The sequence below is a fragment of the Poromitra crassiceps genome (genome assembly GCF_964638095.1).
Source record: "Poromitra crassiceps genome assembly, chromosome: 7".
In the NCBI taxonomy this organism is placed as follows: Eukaryota; Metazoa; Chordata; class Actinopteri; order Beryciformes; family Melamphaidae; genus Poromitra; species Poromitra crassiceps.
This window is the reverse complement of record NC_139628.1, coordinates 37,360,965-37,382,540: the sequence shown is the minus strand read 5'-3', so window position 1 is coordinate 37,382,540 and position 21,576 is coordinate 37,360,965. Positions and strand designations below refer to the sequence as shown.

The window sequence follows — 21,576 nt, the reverse complement described above, 5'->3', positions numbered from 1 at the left end:
ATGACCATGGCCACTTTTATGACTTTTGAAGCATTTTCTGAAAGTCGCGTTTAAAAAAGAACGCATTTACGCTTCAAAAGTCATAAAAGTGGTCCTCGTTTGTGAAGATCTGAACACAAACCTCGCTGTTTCATAAACTTTAGCTAAACACAGACCTTATTTCATGCATGTAACCGAAACCCCCACAACAAAGTCCCATTCACTTTCTCCTTTTCCCCCTACGAACCGGAAGTGCTACTTCCGGACTCATTCCTGCAGTACTTTATAGCTCTAAAGGAACCAGTTAAGATGTTGGCCGGTTGAAAAAAAGCCCCGGCACTGAGTTATCAGTCAGCGGGGTAGTATTGTCAAAATGGTGAACTGCCTCTTTAGTTTCTGTCCTCTTGGTATCAGAGAGGCTGGTGTTTGGGGAGCTTGTGCAATGACACAGGAGATAAGAGAGGGGGCGTGCAGGGCACTGCTGCCTTTGTTTGTACTTGCTCATATCTTATCAGTTTGGGGGTTATGAAATACATGGCAACTGCATGCCATGAATGACAAATAGCACAAAACTATTATCCTACGCCAGAATTCAAGGCACCGCTATATTTTCCCTATCTCTCCAAAATATGCCATGGGTGGAACAAAAAGATATTGTCTTGTCTCCCGAATTAATGTAACAAATCACCCCGCCCCCCCAAAAAAAACTAAGAACCAGGAAAGAATTATTATATTATATTATTATATATTATTATTATATTATTATATATTATATTATTTTGCTGAGTCTTTCGGAGATATTTTGTGACTAGAAATAATGCGAAAAGTCTTTTTTTGGGGTTTTTTGTCGTTTTTTTGATGGTCGTCACGTTAAATTGAATCGTTTTGTTAAGAAGCTAACAGTTTGATAAAAGGGAGTGCTTGACGGCCATTTCTGCCATGTGTCATTTTCGGGACATCAGAATTACTTTTACACACGTCGTCTTCTGGTTCTCTGCCGCAGACGCGCCGCTCGAACTGCCCTCCTTCCAGCTGACTCCGTCCCAGCGGCAGGTGGTCTTCCAGGGGGACAGCCTGCCCTTCCAGTGCGAGGCCTCCTTCGTGGCCGAGGACATGCAGGTGCTGTGGTACCAAGACGGCCGCATGGTGGAGCCGGACGCCGCCCAAGGCATCTACATCGAGAAGAGCATGGTGCAGAACTGCTCCCTCATCGCAAGGTATGGCCAAGTCCATTCATGTTTATGCAGGCTGTGTTTTGTGTGTGTGTGTGTGTGTGTGTGTGTGTGTGTGTGTGTGTGTGTGTGTGTGAGATTGTCCACTCTGATGTCTTTGCAGCTGTTTATGATCGAGCTGTTAATTGTATGCGGGCGAACGCAACATCTAATATGTGATGAAACAAAACGGGACAGACAAACCCCGTCTATATTTGTCATAAGCAACCATCAACAACGCTTGCACACACACGCTTCCCTGGGAACAACTTCTTTATGTCCATCGCTGGTCAGGCGACGATCTTCTTGCATTTTGTCACGATGATTATGTGTCATGTATTGCTATAGTAATAGGCTGGTGATTGTTCAGTAGCCTGGGTAAACCCAGCCCCCACGTGACCTGCTCTCAGAGTTCCCAGTCACTACTTGTGACTCGTGAGCAGGTCTGACCAGCCTGAGAGCAGGTCACTGGGGGCTGGGTTTACCCAGGCTAATTGTTCAGGGGGATAAATAAATATATTTTTTATTCTTCACTAGCTCCAAAATAAGTGTTGTGCGTCGGATACTCACCACGAGATGAAATATTAATCCAAATGTGGAGAAATTAGCTTTTTTTTTAAGGTAAATACATAGCCAGAATTACTTCTTAAACATGGCCGCCAGGCATGCGCAACATACAACGCATGCACTGTTTACAGCAGAAGCGCTCTTTACGGGCAAACAAGCAAGTGACTCGGTGTGGGGATTTACTCCGAAAATGACGTTTACGTAACTATTGATTGATATTTCATCCCGTGGTGACTGAGTACCCGAAGCACAACATGTATTTTAGCGCTATTAGATCTGTTTTTGGTTATTTTGAATGGGTGTACCATTGGCCTCCATTCTAAGATGATCCTTACTAACTTCAAGACTGTAGCTCACTGTATACTGCTTGGACAGTGACGGTAAAGGCATGGTGTACCTTGGTTATGTGGGGGGATATGGCAAATGAGCTAAACTCCCGAAAAAGTGGCGTATCCCTTTAATTATAGTGTGTTGGGGTGGGGGTGGGGGGGGATTATGTTGTGTACTGTATTTCCATTGAGGGCTGCTGCTGTTTTCAGCAGTAACCCACTGAATTCAGTATAAATGAAGGACCTCTATGAAAGAAGCATCAGGCGTGTTTAGTGGCGACAGCCCACTTAAATTGATTATCTTGCCCTAGAAGCGCGGACCTCCAATGCCTAAGACCTATTCTTCTGTCTGGCTTGTTTTAATGTCACATTAGGCGAGTACAGATTTATCTGTGTGTCTGTGAACATTTTGAAGACATTTTCTCTTTTCTGTTCTCCACCAGTGCCTTGACCATCTCCAACATCCAGCCTGGTTCTACGGGGAACTGGGAGTGTCGCGTCAGGACAAGCAGGGGCAATACCACCAAGACCGTCCACATTGTGGTGCTGGAGAGCTCCGCCAAGTACTGCGCTCCCGAACGCGTCTCCAACAACAAGGGAGAGTTCCGGTTAGTGCGGATACGTACTTAAACAGGCTTGTAGCCACCCCACTGTCAGCGGCCTGTCATTTAGCCATGCACCAGATCTGATGTCGCTAGTTGGTGGGAGCGGGTATGTCATTGGGGTTTTCAAGTCGGCACTTTTCACCACACATGTTAAGTTGAATTAGTGCGAAACCACACAGGGCTAAACAGTGCGTTCTGGCATCTGAACTACCCTGTATCTACAATAAGCAAACAAATAAGCTTATTTAATGGTAATCAGTATTGATAAAGCCGTTAATTTGTCCTCTGTCACATTTTAAACATACTTTTAAACATATATAAACTCACAAATTTAATTCATTTGTTTAGTATGAACCAATACTTGGGATGAAATGTGTCTGAGGGATTGTTTATTAGTGCTGTGGAGGTGCAGCTGTGTTGCTAGCACTGTGGCACCCCCTTGTGGTTAAACAAGTGCTTGATTAAGCAGTGTCATGCCTTTGGCCACATTCATTATGTCATTCTATTATTGTTGATGTCATATAGATGGTTTCACTAGAGGTTTATTGCTATGGAACATTTAGAATATGATGTTGTCAAGTTGCAACGGTCTCTATATTATGGTTCAGATGACACAAAGGTAACATCTTGGTCCTAACACAAAGCATTGTCTTCCTGCCCTCCACCTTAATCCTCACCATTCTATAAACAAATAGCTTGTGAGATCTTTCAAGTGAAAGAAGGAAGTAGAGACATTGCTGGTGCCACTTCATCGAAGACACACACACAAAAAACCCACAACTGTCATTTGTTTGGCTCCGTTCCGTCCAGGTGGCCACGCACCCTGGCAGGGATCACAGCCTACATGCCCTGCAACAGACTGTCATCGGGCGCAGGCATCTACTCGGGCAGCGCTGGTGAGGAGCAGCGGGCGTGGCGCCGCTGTGACCGCGGAGGGCTGTGGGCAGAGGACGACTACTCCCGCTGCCAGTACCAGAAAGACGTCACCAGGTTCCTCGATGTCATCAACCAGGTCTGTGATTGGTTCGGTTGACTAATTGATCTACAGAGTGGTCTTCATTTAACCAGCTCTTCCTTTACACAAGCTTAAAAGACACTAATAGACAATGCATAAATCCCTACTGCGATAGGTGATATCGTGGCGACCACAAATTGACCACTAGCGCCCTCTAGTGGGAACGACGGACATAAACCACAAGTGCAGTTTTTGTACCGAGTCACGTGACTCTCGTGGGATGGGCCAACTGGACAATACGCTACGTCCCTGGCATGTGTAGTAAGTCTCCTCTCCCCTCTGGGCAGGAGAGCACACAGCTACTGCTGCAACAGCTACTTCACCGTGCTATGTTAGCTAGCCACAACATGCTGTATAAGGTTAGAAATGAGGAAATAAATGGCTGCAGGGACTTGCTTGAGCAACCTGAGATACGACTCTCTCTCCGTTCCTCACATCTCTAAAATAAAATAAAATATGCACGATAGGTCAGAAAATAGCTATTGTGTTGAATTAAGACAATTTTCCTCCTTGTACATTATTTTTCTTGCTTGTAACTTTCTGACTTCAACCTTGTTCTAATCCTTTCTGTCATCCTTCTGCCTTCTTTATTATCTTCATCTTATTATGTGTTTAATTTATTTCCCCAGCTTTCTCAATGACCTTTTCTGCTTTTTCTTCCTTATAATAATAAACTGTCCGTGCCACCATATCAGACGGTTTTATGCCTTCATCCTAAATGTCTGTCTCCGTGCGTCAGATCCCTCTGAACGTGACCAATGTGGTGACCAGGGCCCAGCGGCTGCTGGTCTGCACAGCGGAAGCCGCCACCTTCTCAGACAAAATGGACATCATCTTTGTGGCCGAAATGATCGAGAAGTTTGGCAAGTTTGCCGAGAAGTTCAAAGAGGTCAGTATTGGCTGCCATTAATCTCCAACTCCACACCCAATTAGGCTTTTTATAGTGTCGAGATAAATGTTTTACAGCGTAAAGTTATAGGTCTATGTGGTTTTTATACGCTTCAGCAGCATGCAGGAGAATGTGATGCTTGCTTTTGAGAATTTATATGTTGTCCTGGTTTAATGAGAAAGGACATCTTGTCAGGACTTTCATTTCCGCACAGCTGACGGCCAAACAAAGCAACCTTGTCCCGTTTTTAATCTGCAGAGGAATCGAAATGAGTGGGGATAATAAGATAGGATCTGGAATGAGCCATGTGGGGGGGGGGGGTTTTTCTCCCTGAAACTGAGGTTGGAAAACGGATGAGATCAGATTTCTCCCCCCTCACTGTGATTGCTGCAGTGCACCTGGCTAGCCAGTCCTTTTAAGGGAAGGGTGAGAATGTTACACCGGGAGAGAGACGTGTGTGTCTCACTCATTTCAGCACAGTTGGAGGAACTGTAGAGAGGGTGACGATGAGATCGCAAAGACTTCAGTTACTTCAGTCCACTGAGAGCTGCTCTTTTTCACATTATGTTCAAAGAAGGTAAGGAGTGCTGAGAGCCTAGCGTGGCTCTGAGCGTTGAGCATTGTTATAGGCCAAAAGCCTTTAAAACTTTAACTAAATGTTGTAAATGTGCAATAAGCACCTCCTTCAAATAATAATCATAATCATAATAACTGTAGGAGCCAATTAGCGCTCTTCTATAAGTAAGACCGACCCCTTTGCGCTGATCAGGTGTTTCGCCCGGAAGAGCATACAGTTTTTGACCACACACACCCACGGTAGGCAGCTTGTTGCTGCAGTACCTAAGTTACCTGTTTATTTGTTGTTTGTTTGCTACTGGAAATGCTGTGGAAACAAAGAGGATTACTAGAAAATAAATGTAACGAGTATCAAAGCAAGAAGTTGTCTGGACTTTGATTCAATCATACAAGGTAACGTGTGCGTCAATCAGGTGAAGCCCTGGCATAGCACCTCAGTGGCTTAAAGCATTGGCTTAGCTTCTACAATCAAGTCAAAAACTTTGCTTTCGTGGAGTTTGGAGTTTGAAGAAGAGTTGGGAGTTTCTTCACGTTGTGATTGCAACGGCGAGGAGGATTCCGATTGGCTGGTTGCTGTGTGATTGGAGCACTTCGCCAGCTGCATCTCGTCTAATCAACGGCTGCCCGGGACGCAGAGACCGAGAGGTGTGCAGGCTGCGGCGGCGGTGGGAGAGCCCCGGACGGGAGCCAGTGTTTGGAGGTTGGAGCTCCGAGCGCGGAGTGTGTTGCCAGCTGCATTGCATCTGCTGATCGCCTGCCAGGACGCAACGCGGAGTGTGTTGCCAGCTGCATTGCATCTGTTGGTCGCCTGCCAGGACGCAACGCTGTTGGAGGTTCTGGCCGCTTTGATTCATGGAACAACATTCAGGATAATCGAGGTATGTGTAGCGCTACCACCGTTTAGATGGCCATCTAGGTTTGTGTGCACACATTAACTGGCGTAATTCCATGGTTGCTGAAGGGGATGAACTTGAACAATAAACGTTGATCTTTTGCAAACTGTTGACTGTTGGACAATGTCGAATAACGGTAACGCGGAGCAGTCTGACAAGCGGTCAGGTGCGGGCGCGCATACAGCAGCCAAATCGGACAGTGGGGCTGGCTGTAAAGAGGAGGTATTGGGAAAACGAGTGAGCAAACTTTCCGTTAAAGCACTTGCTGAGAGATTGGACACATTGCAAAATAGTAGAAAAAATAAACTAAATAAGGCTGTCGATTTAAGAAGAGCAATACAAGGTTTAATTGATAATAATGAAATCTCAAAGGTAAAGGGTGCTTTTGATGGTTACATTAAATTGTGTGATGACATTGAGTGCATACATGATGCTTTGATGGCTTTACTGCCAAAGGAGGAACACGAACGACATGAAATATGGTATAAGGCCAAAATGATGTTCAATGATGAATTTGTTGTCACTGTCCGAGAGTGGATGAAAAGCAATGAAAATTATGTGTCTGAAAATGAAGGTGCTGGTAATATGAATCAAACTGCTGGTAATATGAATGAAGGTGCTGGTAATCTGAATCAAAATGCTGGTAATCATGATGTTGTCACTGTCAATCAAAATGTTGGGCTTTGTGATGGTATAAGTCCTGATGACAGTGTGTCCAGAGTGGGCAGAAAAGGTTCAAATAAAAGTTGCACCAGTATCCGGTCTACCACTTCTTCAGCACAAATTAAAGCAGCAGCAGAAAGAGCTGCAATTGTTGCTCGTATGGCAGCTTTAAAGGAGCTACAAGCATTGGAGGAAGAGGAACAAAAAATAAGGAGGAAAAAGCAACAACTGGAATTGGAAACCGAGCTAGCAGCATCTACTGCTAAGCTGTCAGTTTTGCATGCTTATGATGGACAGCATTCCTCTCATGCAACAATGGATGGCATGGACTCTTATTATAAAAAAGGGACAAAGGAGGCACCATGCATCACACTTAACCCTATGGCACAGCCATATGAGCCTGCAGTATGGAAACCAACAGATTGCTACTCAATGCCACAGAACAAACAACCAGCGATGGATGCTAGACCAAAGCAATGTTTCAGTGCAATAAACCAAGTTGTGGATGCACAGGACCAACAACATCAGCAAACATCACATGTTTTCCAAAGTGGTGCTACAATTGCTCGAGCAAATCAAAGTAGTGGACAATATGTAAATCAACAACAAAATGATCAAATTCCATCTGGAGATGTCATCACTATCATGAACAAACAAAATGAATTAACATCTGCACTTGTACACCAGCAGCGCCTACTCTCCTTGCCAACACGAGAGATTCCTATGTTTGAAGGAGATCCGTTTCAATACCAAGCCTTTATGAAATCATTTGAGCAAGGAGTGGAAAGCAAGGCCAGCGAAGCTGACTGCTTGTATTATTTGGAACAGTTCACCAAAGGACAGCCAAAGGAGTTGGTTCGTAGCTGCCAACATATGGCTCCTGAACGTGGCTACATTGTTGCTAAGGGACTCCTCCAAGAACACTTTGGAAATAAATATAAGATCGCCACTGCATATATTGAAAAGGCTTTGGCTTGGCCAACAATACGATCTGATGATGTTAAAGCCCTACAACCATACGCTTTGTTTTTGCGTGGTTGTACTAATGTCATGCAAGAACTCCATTATATGCAGGAATTGGATATGCCAACTAATATGAGAATGGTCATTTCCAAGTTGCCATACAAGCTCAGGGAGCGATGGAGAGCAAAAGCCCATGATATTATGGAAATCTCTAAAGATCGAGCTCATTTCATGGACATTGTTGTTTTTCTTGAGAAACATGTGCGCGTACTCTCAGACCCGATCTTTGGTGACATTGAGGGCACGTCGCCACCAACAGCCAGTTTAAAGCCTTTCAACAAGTTTCATCTTCAGTCAAGCCACAGAGTGAGAGGAAGTAGCTTTGCCACTACAATAACATCAAGGGATTCTGAACATAAAACTACAACAAATGGCTCAAGAAGACAGGAGAGCTTATATTGTCAGTGCTGTTCACGTGCTCACCTTTTGGAGAAATGTCAACAATTTAAAGGCAAGAAGCACAGAGACAAGATTCGCCTTATAATGGAGAAAGGCATTTGTTTTGGATGCTTATGTACTGGCCACATAAGTCGGGACTGTAACAAACGCTTGACCTGCGAAGTTTGTGAGCAACAACATCCTACTGTGCTTCATATTAAGAAGACGCATATGGAATCAGAACAAACAAATGAGGCACCAGGAGTGAAACAATCAACTCTCCCTCAGACATGTGGACGTACAGGGGATGGAAGAGATCGGTGTATTCTGTCTATTGTTCCAGTGCAGGTCAAGTCAGCCAAGGGACATGAGGTCATACAGACCTATGCATTTTTGGACCCTGGCAGTTCTGCTACATTCTGTTCAGAAGATCTTATGCAGAAGTTGAGCATTCCAGGAAAAAGAACTAATTTCCTTTTGACAACTATGGGGCAGGAAAAGGTCGTTCCAGCATACTCCTTATCTGGAATGGAGGTGTCTGGTCTTGAGGAAAATAACTTTTATCCGCTCCCAGAAATTCTCACACAGAAGAAGATGCCAGTTACTGCAGATAACATCGCTACTGCTGCAGACTTGAAAAGGTGGCCTTATTTGTCAAAGATTTGTATCCCCAGCATAAAGGCCAATGTTGACATGTTGATAGGAACCAACGCTCCCAGGTTATTGGAACCTTGGGAAATTGTTAACAGTCGTGGAGATGGCCCCTACGCTATAAGAACAGTGTTGGGATGGGTCATCAATGGTCCCTTAAATGGAAATGGGCGTGGCAGCAATCTTGACATTGAGCTTCCTTCTGTTGTGGTGAATAGAATTTCTGTATCCAACTTGGAGCTCATGCTGAACAATCAGTATAGCTACGACTTTAATGAAAAGCCCTCAGAGGACAAGGAGATGTCTAGAGAAGACTGCAGATTCATGGAGATCATGAAACACTCAGCAACACTACAGGATCAGAGGTACTGGCTGAAGTTGCCGCTTAAGAAACCTGAAGTTCTCCTACCAAACAACTTTGCTGTGGCCAAGCAGAGGATACTTGGATTGAGGAGGAGGTTTGTGAAGAGCCCGCAGTTGCACAGGGACTATTCAAGCTATCTCAACGGAGTTATTGATAAAGGTTATGCGGAGCAAGTACCTCAGCAGCAGTTGCACGGTCAAAATGGGAAGGTGTGGTATATCCCACACCACAGCGTCTATCATCCCAGAAAAGGTTCATTACGAGTGGTGTTTGATTGTGGGGCCACGTTTAAAGGAACATCGCTAAACAGCGAGCTACTGCAAGGTCCCAACCTCACCAGTTCATTGCTTGGAGTTCTTGTACGATTCAGGCAGGAGCCTGTTGCGTTTATGGGGGACGTGCAGGCTATGTTCCATCAGGTGAAGGTTGTGGAGCAGGACAGAGATCTGCTTCGGTTTCTTTGGTGGCCAAAGGGAGACTTCAGCAGAGAGCTCCAGGAGTACAGAATGACGGTGCATTTGTTCGGGGCTGTTTCATCGCCCAGTTGCGCTAGTTATGCGCTGAGGAAAACTGCTGACGACAGCAAGTCTGATTTTTCTGCGGAGACTGTTCAAGCTGTAAAGCGACATTTTTATGTGGACGACTGTTTGATGAGCTTGGGCTCAGAAAGTGAAGCCATGCAAATGATAAACGACCTCAATGCTCTCTGTAAAAGAGGTGGATTCATTCTGGACAAATGGATCAGCAATAGTCGAGCAGTGTTGCAAACAATTGCAGAAGACCGATGGGCTAAGGATCTAAAGGAGCTCAATTTGGACAGAGATAAGCTTCCCATTGAGAGAGCTTTGGGTCTACTTTGGTGTGTCGAGTCAGACGTCTTCAAGTTCAAGATGGAAGTGAAACAGCAGTCTCTAACAAGACGCGGCATGTTGTCCACATCCAGCTCAGTGTACGATCCTTTGGGCATGTTGGCACCAGTCACTTTGTCTGCCAAGATGATGCAACAAGAGCTTAGCAGGAGAACCTGTGGCTGGGATGATGCCTTGCCGCCAGATATTTCAAATCAGTGGCAACAGTGGTTGGCAGACATCAAGTTGTTGGCATCATTCAAGGTGGACAGATGTATAAAGCCAAAGGACTTTGGTCAGCCCATGCACAGCCAACTGCATCACTTTGCCGACGCTAGCAAAGATGGCTACGGCACTGTAAGTTACATCAGGCTGAAGAACCACAGAGCCAATGTGCATGTTGCTTTCTTATTGGGAAAGGCCAGAGTTACACCGCTGAAATCTGTAACTATTCCACGCCTGGAATTAACAGCTGCTGTCCTGGCTGCCAGAGTCGATGTGATGCTGCAGTCGGAGCTTCAACTGCAGCTCGACAAGTCTGTGTTTTGGACAGACAGTACTTCAGTTTTGAAGTACATAAATAACGAGGACAAGAGATTCCACACATTTGTGGCGAATAGGATCACCACCATAAGAGAAGTTTCAAGCCCTTCACAATGGAGGCACGTTGGCTCCAAAGAAAACACCGCCGACGTTGCATCAAGAGGAATGAAGGTGCCTGACTTTTTAAAGAACCACAGTTGGCTGGAGGGTCCCAGGTTTCTTTGGAATTCTGAGGAAGATTGGCCAGCAAAGTATGGTGGGGACATCAAAGTGGACTCTGATGATCCAGAGGTTAAAAGGGATACCTCTGTGAATGTTGTCATTGTTGACAATCCACTCAATGCAACTGACCATCTCATGACATATTTCTCAGACTGGAAAAGGCTCAAAGTGTCAGTAGCCTGGTTTCTCAGACTGAAAACCATTCTGTTGGAGCGCAGTCAGAGAAAGCGTTTGAACGCCGCTGGAGATGCACAAGCTGGTCAACTGGGAAGAGCAAATGCCACACCAAGGAGTAACATCTTGGCACCAAAAGATCTGTTGGAAGCAGAGTTGGCTATTGTTCGCTATTGTCAACAGCAAAGATTTCAGGACGAAATTTCCTCCCTGTCATCTAAAGCAGGAACAGTAAGCAGACAAAGTTCTATTTATAAGCTGGATCCGATTTGGGAAGACGGACTCCTAAGAGTTGGAGGAAGACTGAGCAAGGGAGCAATTCCTTTGGAGGTAAAACACCCACTCATTCTCTCAAAAGATCAGCATATTTCCATGCTTATTCTTAAGGATATTCACCAACTTTTAGGTCACAGTGGTCGAAACCATACACTGTCTGCACTGAGGAGGAAGTTCTGGATCACCAACGCTAACTCAGCTGTCAGGAAGATCATATCTAAATGCAGCTTTTGCAGACGCTATAATGGAAGAGCTATGGCGCAGAAGATGGCAGATCTTCCGAAGGAGAGAGTCATCCCGGATTTACCTCCATTTACCAATGTTGGTATGGACTATTTTGGACCTGTGGAAATAAGAAGAGGCAGAGCAACTTGCAAGCGTTATGGAGTGATATTTACCTGCTTGGCAAGTAGAGCAGTTCATTTGGAGGTGGCAAACTCACTGGAGACTGACTCCTGCATAAATGCTTTACGTCGGTTCATCAGCAGGAGAGGTCAAGTGGTCCACATCAAGTCAGACAATGGAACCAACTTTGTCGGAGCAGAGAGAGAACTGAGAGAGGCTCTTGCTGCATTAAATCATGAGCAGATTCAAGGAGCTCTTATGTCAGCTGGAGTGGAATGGAGTTTCAATCCCCCCGCAGGATCCCATCATGGCGGGGTTTGGGAGCGCCTCATACGCACAGTAAGGCGCGTCCTCAGTTCAGTCTTGCATCAGCAGATGTTGGATGACGATGGACTCAACACAGTTATGTGTGAAGTGGAATCTATTCTTAACGATCGTCCGATAACCAAGTCATCCGACGATCCGAATGATTTGGAACCTCTAACGCCAAATCATCTGCTTCTATTGAAAGGAAAACCAGCTCTGCCACCTGGTCTCTTTGAACCCGCTGACATGTATGTGAAACGTCGATGGAGACAAATTCAGTATATCTCTGATTTGTTTTGGAAGCGCTGGATCCGGGAATATCTGCCGCTGCTCCAAGAAAGACAGAAGTGGAATCAGAAGAAGAGGAGTTTAGTTGCTGGAGATGTTGTCGTCATCATGGATCCTTCAGCTCCACGTGGTTCCTGGCCTCTTGGCAGAGTGTTGGAGGTTTTCCCTGACAAAAGGGGCCTGGTGCGTTCTGTCAATCTACAAACCAAAAACAACATTATTAAAAGACCTATAACGAAACTTTGTTTACTACAAGAGGTGTAGATTGAATTACATTGCATTTCATGTGGTGATGGTGCTGCATTTATGGTACTTGTGGGTTTCATATTTGGCTCCTCTGTGGTTTTGTATTGAATTGTTGTGTCTAGCCGCCACTAACAATTAGGGGGCGGTGTGTAGGAGCCAATTAGCGCTCTTCTATAAGTAAGACCGACCCCTTTGCGCTGATCAGGTGTTTCGCCCGGAAGAGCATACAGTTTTTGACCACACACACCCACGGTAGGCAGCTTGTTGCTGCAGTACCTAAGTTACCTGTTTATTTGTTGTTTGTTTGCTACTGGAAATGCTGTGGAAACAAAGAGGATTACTAGAAAATAAATGTAACGAGTATCAAAGCAAGAAGTTGTCTGGACTTTGATTCAATCATACAAGGTAACGTGTGCGTCAATCAGGTGAAGCCCTGGCATAGCACCTCAGTGGCTTAAAGCATTGGCTTAGCTTCTACAATAACTTTGATTTATATAGCGCCTTTCAAGGAACCCAAGGACGCTTTACAATAAAGTGACACATAATGACGCGTATCTGTTTAGCACTGCTTGCTAAAAACGAGATGCCCTGGTTGGACACGGGACCCCTATTCACAATTTGCATGTATCCACTTGAGTGATTTCAAATATTGCAGTTAATAAGGCAATGTCTGTAGTTATAGAGGTGATGAGTGCCAGGCTTATATGTCAACAGTCCAACATAATGTCTCATAATCTTCTGCATGTATAATGTGCTGTTGCATGTCCCTCTCTCGTCTCCCAGCTGGGTGAGGTGATGGTGAGCATGGCCAGTAACGTGATGCTGGCTGATGAGCGGGTGCTGTGGATGGCCCAGCGCGAGGCCATGGCCTGCTCGCGCATCATCGCCTGCCTCCAGAAGATCGCTGTCCACCGGCTGGCCACCGCACAGGCCTTCTCCCTGGTCAGTCCAGTTAGCACCACGTCACGATGCTCTGCAATATGGGAGGCAGCATAGTTTCAGTTTAGCTTCGGGTTCATCATAAAGACCATTTTTCTTTTCACTTTTCACCTAGACTGGGTAACATCTTCACATTTCTTGAGACATAATCCGGTGTGTGATATTTTTTGTTGAATGTCCTGTATGTCCTCCCAGACGTCCCCTAACATAGCGCTGGAGGCCCACGCTGTGAGGGCCAGCGAGTGGAACGGCATGACCTGCATGTTGTTTCAGAGGCCCGGTCCAGAGCGCACGCCTGGCCAGGACCGCCAGCTCAGCTTCAAATGCAACACCACCAGCTCCTTCTCCAGCATCCTGTACAAGGTCAGTTCCTACCAGCCATACCAAACATGAGTAGAGCGGTGATTGCGACTTGTTAGCAGCTGAAATTGGGTCATGGATTTTGGGATTTGAGGTTTGTTTTACAGCTTCGGATCATCAAATCGCATATGCATTCAGTGTCTTTAGGACATGCATTGCACAGTTCTTTTATGGCGCACAATCACATGTATTGTAGTAGTTTCAGTTTATTTAAACGGGTGAAAGCAGCACACAAGCACCATAAAAGGTGAGTTTGAGCCTTGGGCCTCCGGCATCTCAAAATTTTTGGGCCAAGCTTGATAGACTTTCTTCCTATCTACAGTAAGGTTATCACTCTCTCCACACTGCGCTGTGTTAAGTGTTAATGATTTATTGTAAACAAATCTGCACTAAAGGACTTAGACTAGTATATGTGAATGGCTCTATGTAATTTTGAAATTATTTGTCCTTGAAAAGTGCTTGAAATCTATCATGACAAAAGAGTGGCACCCCTGACATAACAATATATGTATTTCTCGTATGAAAATGCAATGGAAATGTGACCACATTCGCTGTGCCTTGCTCCCTGCAGAGCACTGTAGTGGAGGCGTCTCTGCAGCTCCCTCAGTCTCTCTTGTCCCAGTCCGTCCTCCCCGGGCAGACGGACAACACGGTCTACAAGCTCCACCTGCTGGCCTTCCGCAATGGCAAGTTCTTCCCCTCCACCGGCAACTCCTCCCAACTGGCTGATGGTGGGAAGAGGAGGAGTGTGGCCACCCCCGTCATCATGACCAAGATAGGTGAGTTTGAAGTGGAGACGTCCTAAAATGAATTTTGGTAATGTCATGGTGTTAAATTGATGGTGTTTATGTGCCTGTGTAATACCTCATTGGCATCATTACGGATGAGAAATCGGAACGTTTTAGTCATTTAATGTGTTGCAGGCAAAATGACAATATCAAAATAGCTATTCGGTTTCAACAAGTTTGGACATGCATTTTCTCTTTATTTTGACTGTTTTCCACATTTTAGAATAATAGTAAAGAGATAAAATGAATTACCGGTAAATTATGTAGTGACCAAAAAAGTGTTGAACAAATCAAACATCTGATATTTTAGATTCTTTAGTCACACTTTGCCTTGAAGGAAAAAGGGAAACAACTTCACTACGGTATTTATATTTGTCTAAGAAGCACATTTCAAGCATTTAATGACAATTTAAAAACGTACATTAAATCATCAGTGCATCCGTTTGACTGGTATTGTATGCGAGTGAAAACGTGTGTGTTTTTCCTTTGTGTCTCCGTGGCCGATCAGAGGGCATGAGCCTGCGCGGGCTGCGGAGCCCCGTCAACATCACCCTGCGGCGCTTCGCCCGCGGCTCGGACGCCGTGCCCGCCTGCTGGAACCTCAGCCTGGCAGGAGGCCAGGGGGGCTGGCAGAGCGACGGCTGCCGCATCCTCGCTCACCACGACAACCTCACCAGCATGTCATGTGACTCGCTCGCAAACTACGGCCTGCTCATGGTACGACTTTGTGCTCGGGTGCTTCCTCTCTATTCATTTGTTATGATGGCTTTGAATTTTAGTATTTTACATAGTCTCTCTATGTTACAAGCATTCATTCAATTTGCATGATAGCTTCACAATGTTTGGGTTGGCAAGCTTTGCAAACAACATCATGTGTTGTTAGGTTTTCCTATCTTTCTTTTAATTAATAGTCTTAAGCAATGTAATTCCTGGACTTCTATGCAATGATGTGACATCATCTCTGAGGACTCTGAGTCGTCTCATGTCTCTTCCAGGATCTCAGCAGTGTGGAGTATTTCTCCCCCAGCATCCAGCCCCTGCACCCAGTCATCTATGCCACTACCATTGTACTTCTCATCTGCCTGCTCACCATCATCATCAGCTACATCTACCACCACAGGTAAAAAGTGGTTGCTTGACTTTTTTTCTTTTCTTTTTTTTTTCTTCTCATTTTATTACACAAACTTTTTTTTTTTACAATGAAATATTACATTTGAAGCATTAGGCCAATAAACAATAAACACCTCTAACATTTGTTTTATTTTAAATCAAAATATACCACATGTCCCACGTGTTTTTTCTTACCAAAAACCGCTCGTTTTCTGACCCAGGACGCACTGAAATAAATGCCCCAGTGAAATGCTCTCATGAATCACCTACGGTGGCCCAAGGGGGACAGTACCGTAGTCTCATTTACACATGAACATCTGACAACTCAATAAATACAATATGAAATGGGTGAACTCTTAATTAGCAGGGCTTTTTTTCTTTTTTCCCCACAGGCATTGTATGTTTTTGCCATGACCCCTGTTAATTTTTGCCCCTGCTGCCCCCAGTACACACGCCATCTTGTCTTGCACTCTTTGATTCATTTTGTTTCATAATGGACATAATAGTAACTAGAAGGACAGCACAGACGTCCGCCATGGCCCACTATTATTCGCTATTATTGCTTGTTTGTGAGTTGGATCCGGATCCGCTCCAAAATGTAACGGGTTCTTCCTTGGCTCATGCTACACCCTTCCACCAAGTCTCATGAAAATCACACAAGTAGTTTTTCCGTAATCCAGACAAACCAAACAGACAAACGACACCGAAAACATAACCTTCCTGGCGGATGGTAATGACAGAAATATTACCGAAAGTTACAGGCCGGCTCAGCGTCAACATCACAGACTGTATCCTCTATATAAGAGGGAAGCGCTTGTAAAACAGACTTATTTATCGATTCTGTGTCTGTGAATCCAGGTCTGTCCGCGTAAGTCGCAAGTGTTGGCACATGTTGGTCAACCTCTGCCTCCACATCTTCCTCACCTGCGGAGTCTTTGTGGGCGGCATCAATCAGACGCGCTACGCCAGTGTCTGCCAGTCGGTGAGTATATATATACACCCCTCCGCATCACCCACACACCTTCAGCATCCCCCGCTGTGCATGCTTTGATTCAAACATCAAGGTCAGCAGTTCTTCCCCTGACGATGTGTTGAATTGAGACGTATTACTTATTCATTTTCCACAAAGTGGCTGGCTGGAAAACCTTGGCAGTGTATATGATTTATTTATTTATTTACGAAGTCCCCTTAGGATTAAAGTTGTAACTTTAAGTTGAACATTTCTGGAGGGACTTTCCAACCGATACAATATTGCAGGATCAGCATGTTTTTTTAAGACTCGCATTATACTGGGTTCTGTTGTTCTTATGTACCGTAATGGTTTGATGGCATGTCTGGCATTTACATGGCATTGCATTATAATACAATACGTGTCTTTTTTTTTTACGTGTCGTTTTCAGCAGGACTTCACAAGAGCAGTGTCACCACTTCATTTAAATTTCCAATTTAGACAAATCTTTTTATTTTACAAATATGATTACTGACTAAATGGAGACTTTTATTCCAGCATGAGATATCCACCAATTACAACAATATACACACCCTCTTTCAGGTGGGCATCTTGCTGCACTATTCCACTCTGGCTACCGCGCTATGGGTGGGTGTGACCGCGCGCAACATCTACAAGCAGGTGACGCGTAAGGCCAAGCGCTACGAAGAGCTGGACGAGCCGCCGCCCCCGCCACGGCCGATGCTCAGGTACGACACTACAGCTGAGATTTGGTCTGCTTTGGTCTGGCATCATGACATGCACACATCGATTTCCTCGGTTGAAAGCACGATTAGCCAATCAGCATCAATAAACAGCGCAACGGGCGGGACTAATGCCATTGTCAAACTGTTTCCCGTTGTCAAAGTGCGCCGAGGAGTAACATCAATGGCGGCCGCCATAGACGAGAATTCACTTTTAGCAACAGCTCCTACACTGGCTACACACTTGCTGATCAAATACTGTACAGTTTTATTTGGGGGGATTCATTGTATGTGACGTACATGTGATCCCTTCTCTTCATGTCTGATGCCCCGTCTTTGACCTGACCACCGAATGTGTCCACAGTGTCCTGACGTTACAGGAATCGGACTAGTCTTTTAGTCTGTGTTGTCCTCGTTGGACAAGAATAGTCTTGTAATCTGACACAATTGTGCCTACAGCCTAGTGCACTTTATATCTTTAAAAAAGTGTTTACATGTTAGGAATTTAAAAAAAAACATATTATATTTATATATTTCTAAGAGAGAAGTGGTGAGTAGGTCAGTCTGCTTTCTCTTGCCATCAGGGGTCCTGTTTGTTGTGGCGACTGCCACACGGTGTCAGTGTAGATGCCTGAGATACCAATGGAATTTCATTTTAATTTCATGCCCATTTTCACATCCTGCTAAAATAAGGGCTAACACAGAATTTTTCTCTCCAAAAGGTTCTACTTAATCGGTGGAGGGATACCCATCATTGTCTGTGGCATCACTGCGGCCGCTAACATCAAGAACTATGGCAGCCGGACCAATGCGCCATAGTAAGTAGTAGTCCCAGTTCAGCTGACACATTGTATAGAAAGCAATTAAATTTCCTGTGCCTCAATATGTGCTCAGGAAAATGCTGTCATATTTTATCTGGGCAAAAGTGTTTGCCTATTAAAGACAAACACTGCCGCCCAAGTCTTTTACATTCTGTCCTCATGAGACGTTGCTTTGTTATCAACTGGCCAGACTGTGTGTGCGTTGCTTTAGTAAATAATGGATATTTTTTTATGAGGGGAGGAAAAGTTCAGTCCCTGAAGTTCTGATTATAGAGGTCTATTAATGCTTTGTGCATCCAAGCACCAAGGAGCTGCTGCCACTTTTCAGCTAACTCCCCCACCCTCCTTTCTACAGTGGACTCCCCCACCCCCCTTCCTACAGTGGACTACCCCACCCTCCTTTCTACAGTGGCAGCTGTTTACATTGTGCTACATGGCTGACTCATTGAGAAATCTGGACCCGTATCTGTCCAAAGTCTTTGGAGTTTAATTAATTTCTAACTAGCAGCCTGTATTATTAAATGTAATGGAACAGAAACTTAAAGAATTGGGACTAAACTACAGAAATATTGTATACAAACCCTCTCTTTGTGGCTGCTCTACCCTAGCCACTGAAACAAAGTGATTGCTAGAAGAAAGTGTGATGCCATGTCTCTTGTCTCGCTCCCCCTCTAGCTGCTGGATGGCCTGGGAGCCGAGCATCGGCGCCTTCTACGGCCCGGTGGGCTTCATCATCTTTGTGGACTGCATGTACTTCCTCAGCATCTTGCTCCAGTTGCGGCGCCACCCCGAGCGCCGCTACGAGCTCAAGGAGCCCACCGAGGAGCAGCAGCACCTGGGCTCGGCCGGGGCGGACGGTCCCAGCAGCCAGCTCCACCCTCTCACCCTCCAGCTGCAGCCCCACGAGGCCTCCTCCTCGACGGTGTCGGCCCCCCGTGCCGTGCCCCTGTCGGCCCTGGAGAATGAGCACACCTTCGTCGCCCAGCTCATGGGCGCGGCAGGGGCACTGGGGCTCTACGCGGCCCTCTGGGTGTTCGGGGCCATGGCTGTGTCGCAGGACCACCCCTTTGACCTCGCCTTCACCTGCCTGTGCGGGGTGGCCGCGCTGGCGCTGGGGGCGTTCATGGTGGCACATCACTGTGTCAACCGGCAGGACATGAGGCGCTATTGGTCGCAGGCGTGTTGCTCTGGGAGACGAGCCTACTCTGCGCAGGAAGACGTCCTTCTGCCCCAGCCGGGGGCGGCGACGACGACAGCGTCCTCAGCCGGATCTGTCGGCAGGGCAAACGGGGAGGCGTCAAAGTGTGGCCACAGCAGCGCCGAGTCTTCCTGCACCAATAAGAGTGCCCCCAGCGTGCGTGCCCCCACCGTGGTGCGCACCTCCCCCCCGGGCAGCAAGCTGACCAACCTGCACGCAGAGGCGGCCCAGTGTAAATCCGTCTCGCTACCGGTGCCAGCCAACGGCGCGGCCATTTTGGACAACAGCCTGACTGAACATTCGCTAGACAATGAAATCAAAATGCACGTGGCCCCAGTTGAGGTGCAGTTCCGCCCCATGAACAACAACAACAATCCTGCGTCATCCACTAACGGACATGCGGGCAGGCATCACAAGAACAGGGCGCGGGCCCATCGGGCCAGCCGGTTGACTGTGTTACGCGAGTACGCCTACGATGTGCCCACCAGCGTGGAGGGAAGCGTGCAGAGCGCCCCCCACAGGCGGCACCACCACCATCACGACGTGGCGGCACGCAATAGCCGGCGGGCGGCCTACATGGCCTACAGGGAGCGGCATCAGAGTCAGCTGCAGCAGGACAGTAGCGACAGCGCTAGCTTACCTCGACGCTCGCGCTATGCAGATAAAGGAGGGGGCGTCACTCTGGGCAACGGGGCCGTCACTCTGGCCAACGGGGCAGTCACTCTGGCCAACGGGGCAGTCACTCTGGCCAACGGGCCCGTGGGTGCAGGAGGAGCAGCATCAGCAGTAGTGGTGACAGTAGAGACTGAGCGAGCAGCTACCGCTTTGTCTAGTTCAAGTAAAGACACTGTCGCGGTGAAGCAGCCGAGCAACACAGAACTCGAAAGCCAACCTAAGTCATACGGACTGAACCTCATCACTCCAAACGGCACGCTCAAAGACCACGAGCAGCCCGCACTGCCTTTAATCACCACAGAGTGTACGAGCAGTATAAACACAGAGTGTACGAGCAGTATAAAGACCGGCTTATGGAAAAACGAAACTACTGTGTAGCGTCAGTTTCCGTGCCAAAGACTGCATAGTTATAGAGAGGCAAAGTGACCGCCTACTTCGTGCTTCAGCACTGTACCAGAGATTTTCATCCACCATTTATTTTCCCATAGACATTTCGTAAAATGCTTATAATTAGTTGTACTTCGTGGAACCAAACGGTTCAGCTAACGCTATAATCGGGAGAGACCATAGAACATTTCACTCGGACCAAAACTTAAAAAAACAACATTGAAAAAATATTTTCTTTAAACCCGCTTTTTTTTTTTTTTACGTTTTGGTCCCAGTGAAATGTTATGCGATCTCTCCTGTTTCTAAATATATCTGTACCGTTTGGTTTGAACCAGTAAAACTATTTTTATACGCATTTTACGAAATGTGTATGGGAAAATAAATGGCGGATGAAAATCTCTGGTACAGTGCTGAAGCAGGAAGTAGGCGGTCACTTTGCCTCTCTATATGCTCTCTCCGCCTCAACTGTGAAATGTATTTTTCTATGATTGTGTTGTTTTTGTTTAGATTGTACATTTTTCTTGGAAAAAAATAGTTATTTGAAAATAATTATTGGACAAATTAGCCACACTATTGAGTATGCCACTCAACTGGCTCTGTAGATATTTTTATTTTGTAAATGTTCTATTTTTATAACCTTTAATCCCAAACCCCTTACTCCATTTGTGAGTTTTGTACATGAAACTGCATGGTCTGTGATGTGGCCCTGTGCATACCCTTGGGGGCTTTTTTTCTCTCCATTTTCTAGTTTGTTCCAACATAATAAACCAAAAGTTACATTCACCTAATTGAGAGTTTGGATTCTTCTGATAACAGCCGCAGTCCCCTCTCTCGTGGGTCAGTCCCCTCTCTCGTGGGTCTCTGAAGCCGGTGCCAAGGTGAGTCACAGCTGGTTTGTTTCCAAGAACAACCCTTGCTGACAGCGTTTATTTGACAAGCTGGTAATTGGGTTTTTCAGTGAACTTCTGGTGGCCTTATGTTCCTCTCTCCCAGCGAAGCCACACTTTAATTGCGACTGGCTGTAGCTTTGGGCTGTATAGGCAGGTTTGATGGGTGGCCCCGTACATTCTGGGCTCCTGCGTTGACTCGACGCAAAGGCTGTGATTGACAGCTGACTCTCGAGGCGGTCGGATCTGCCATGAGAAGAACGGATAATGAGAGGAGTGCATCTTCACCTTTCTCCCCCCCCCCCTCCATTCTGTCTGTACCACAGCC

The 21,576-nt window shown here is 46.0% G+C and overlaps 1 protein-coding gene across 1 annotated transcript in view; it reads left to right on the top strand.

Annotated features, from left to right (window-relative positions):
* adgra3 (adhesion G protein-coupled receptor A3) overlaps positions 1-21,110 on the top strand; it is a 75,410-nt gene extending 54,300 nt beyond the window's left edge. The window contains exons 7-19 of the mRNA XM_083639628.1: positions 983-1,196; positions 2,530-2,694; positions 3,502-3,703; positions 4,446-4,595; positions 13,175-13,333; positions 13,526-13,693; positions 14,262-14,469; positions 14,987-15,195; positions 15,474-15,598; positions 16,447-16,570; positions 17,141-17,286; positions 18,003-18,098; positions 18,777-21,110. Of these exons, the coding sequence (XP_083495754.1) occupies positions 983-1,196; positions 2,530-2,694; positions 3,502-3,703; positions 4,446-4,595; positions 13,175-13,333; positions 13,526-13,693; positions 14,262-14,469; positions 14,987-15,195; positions 15,474-15,598; positions 16,447-16,570; positions 17,141-17,286; positions 18,003-18,098; positions 18,777-20,352 (3,542 nt within the window). The 3' untranslated portion in view covers positions 20,353-21,110. The remainder of the gene's footprint in view (positions 1-982; positions 1,197-2,529; positions 2,695-3,501; positions 3,704-4,445; positions 4,596-13,174; positions 13,334-13,525; positions 13,694-14,261; positions 14,470-14,986; positions 15,196-15,473; positions 15,599-16,446; positions 16,571-17,140; positions 17,287-18,002; positions 18,099-18,776) is intronic.
* Positions 21,111-21,576: the final 466 nt, after the last annotated feature.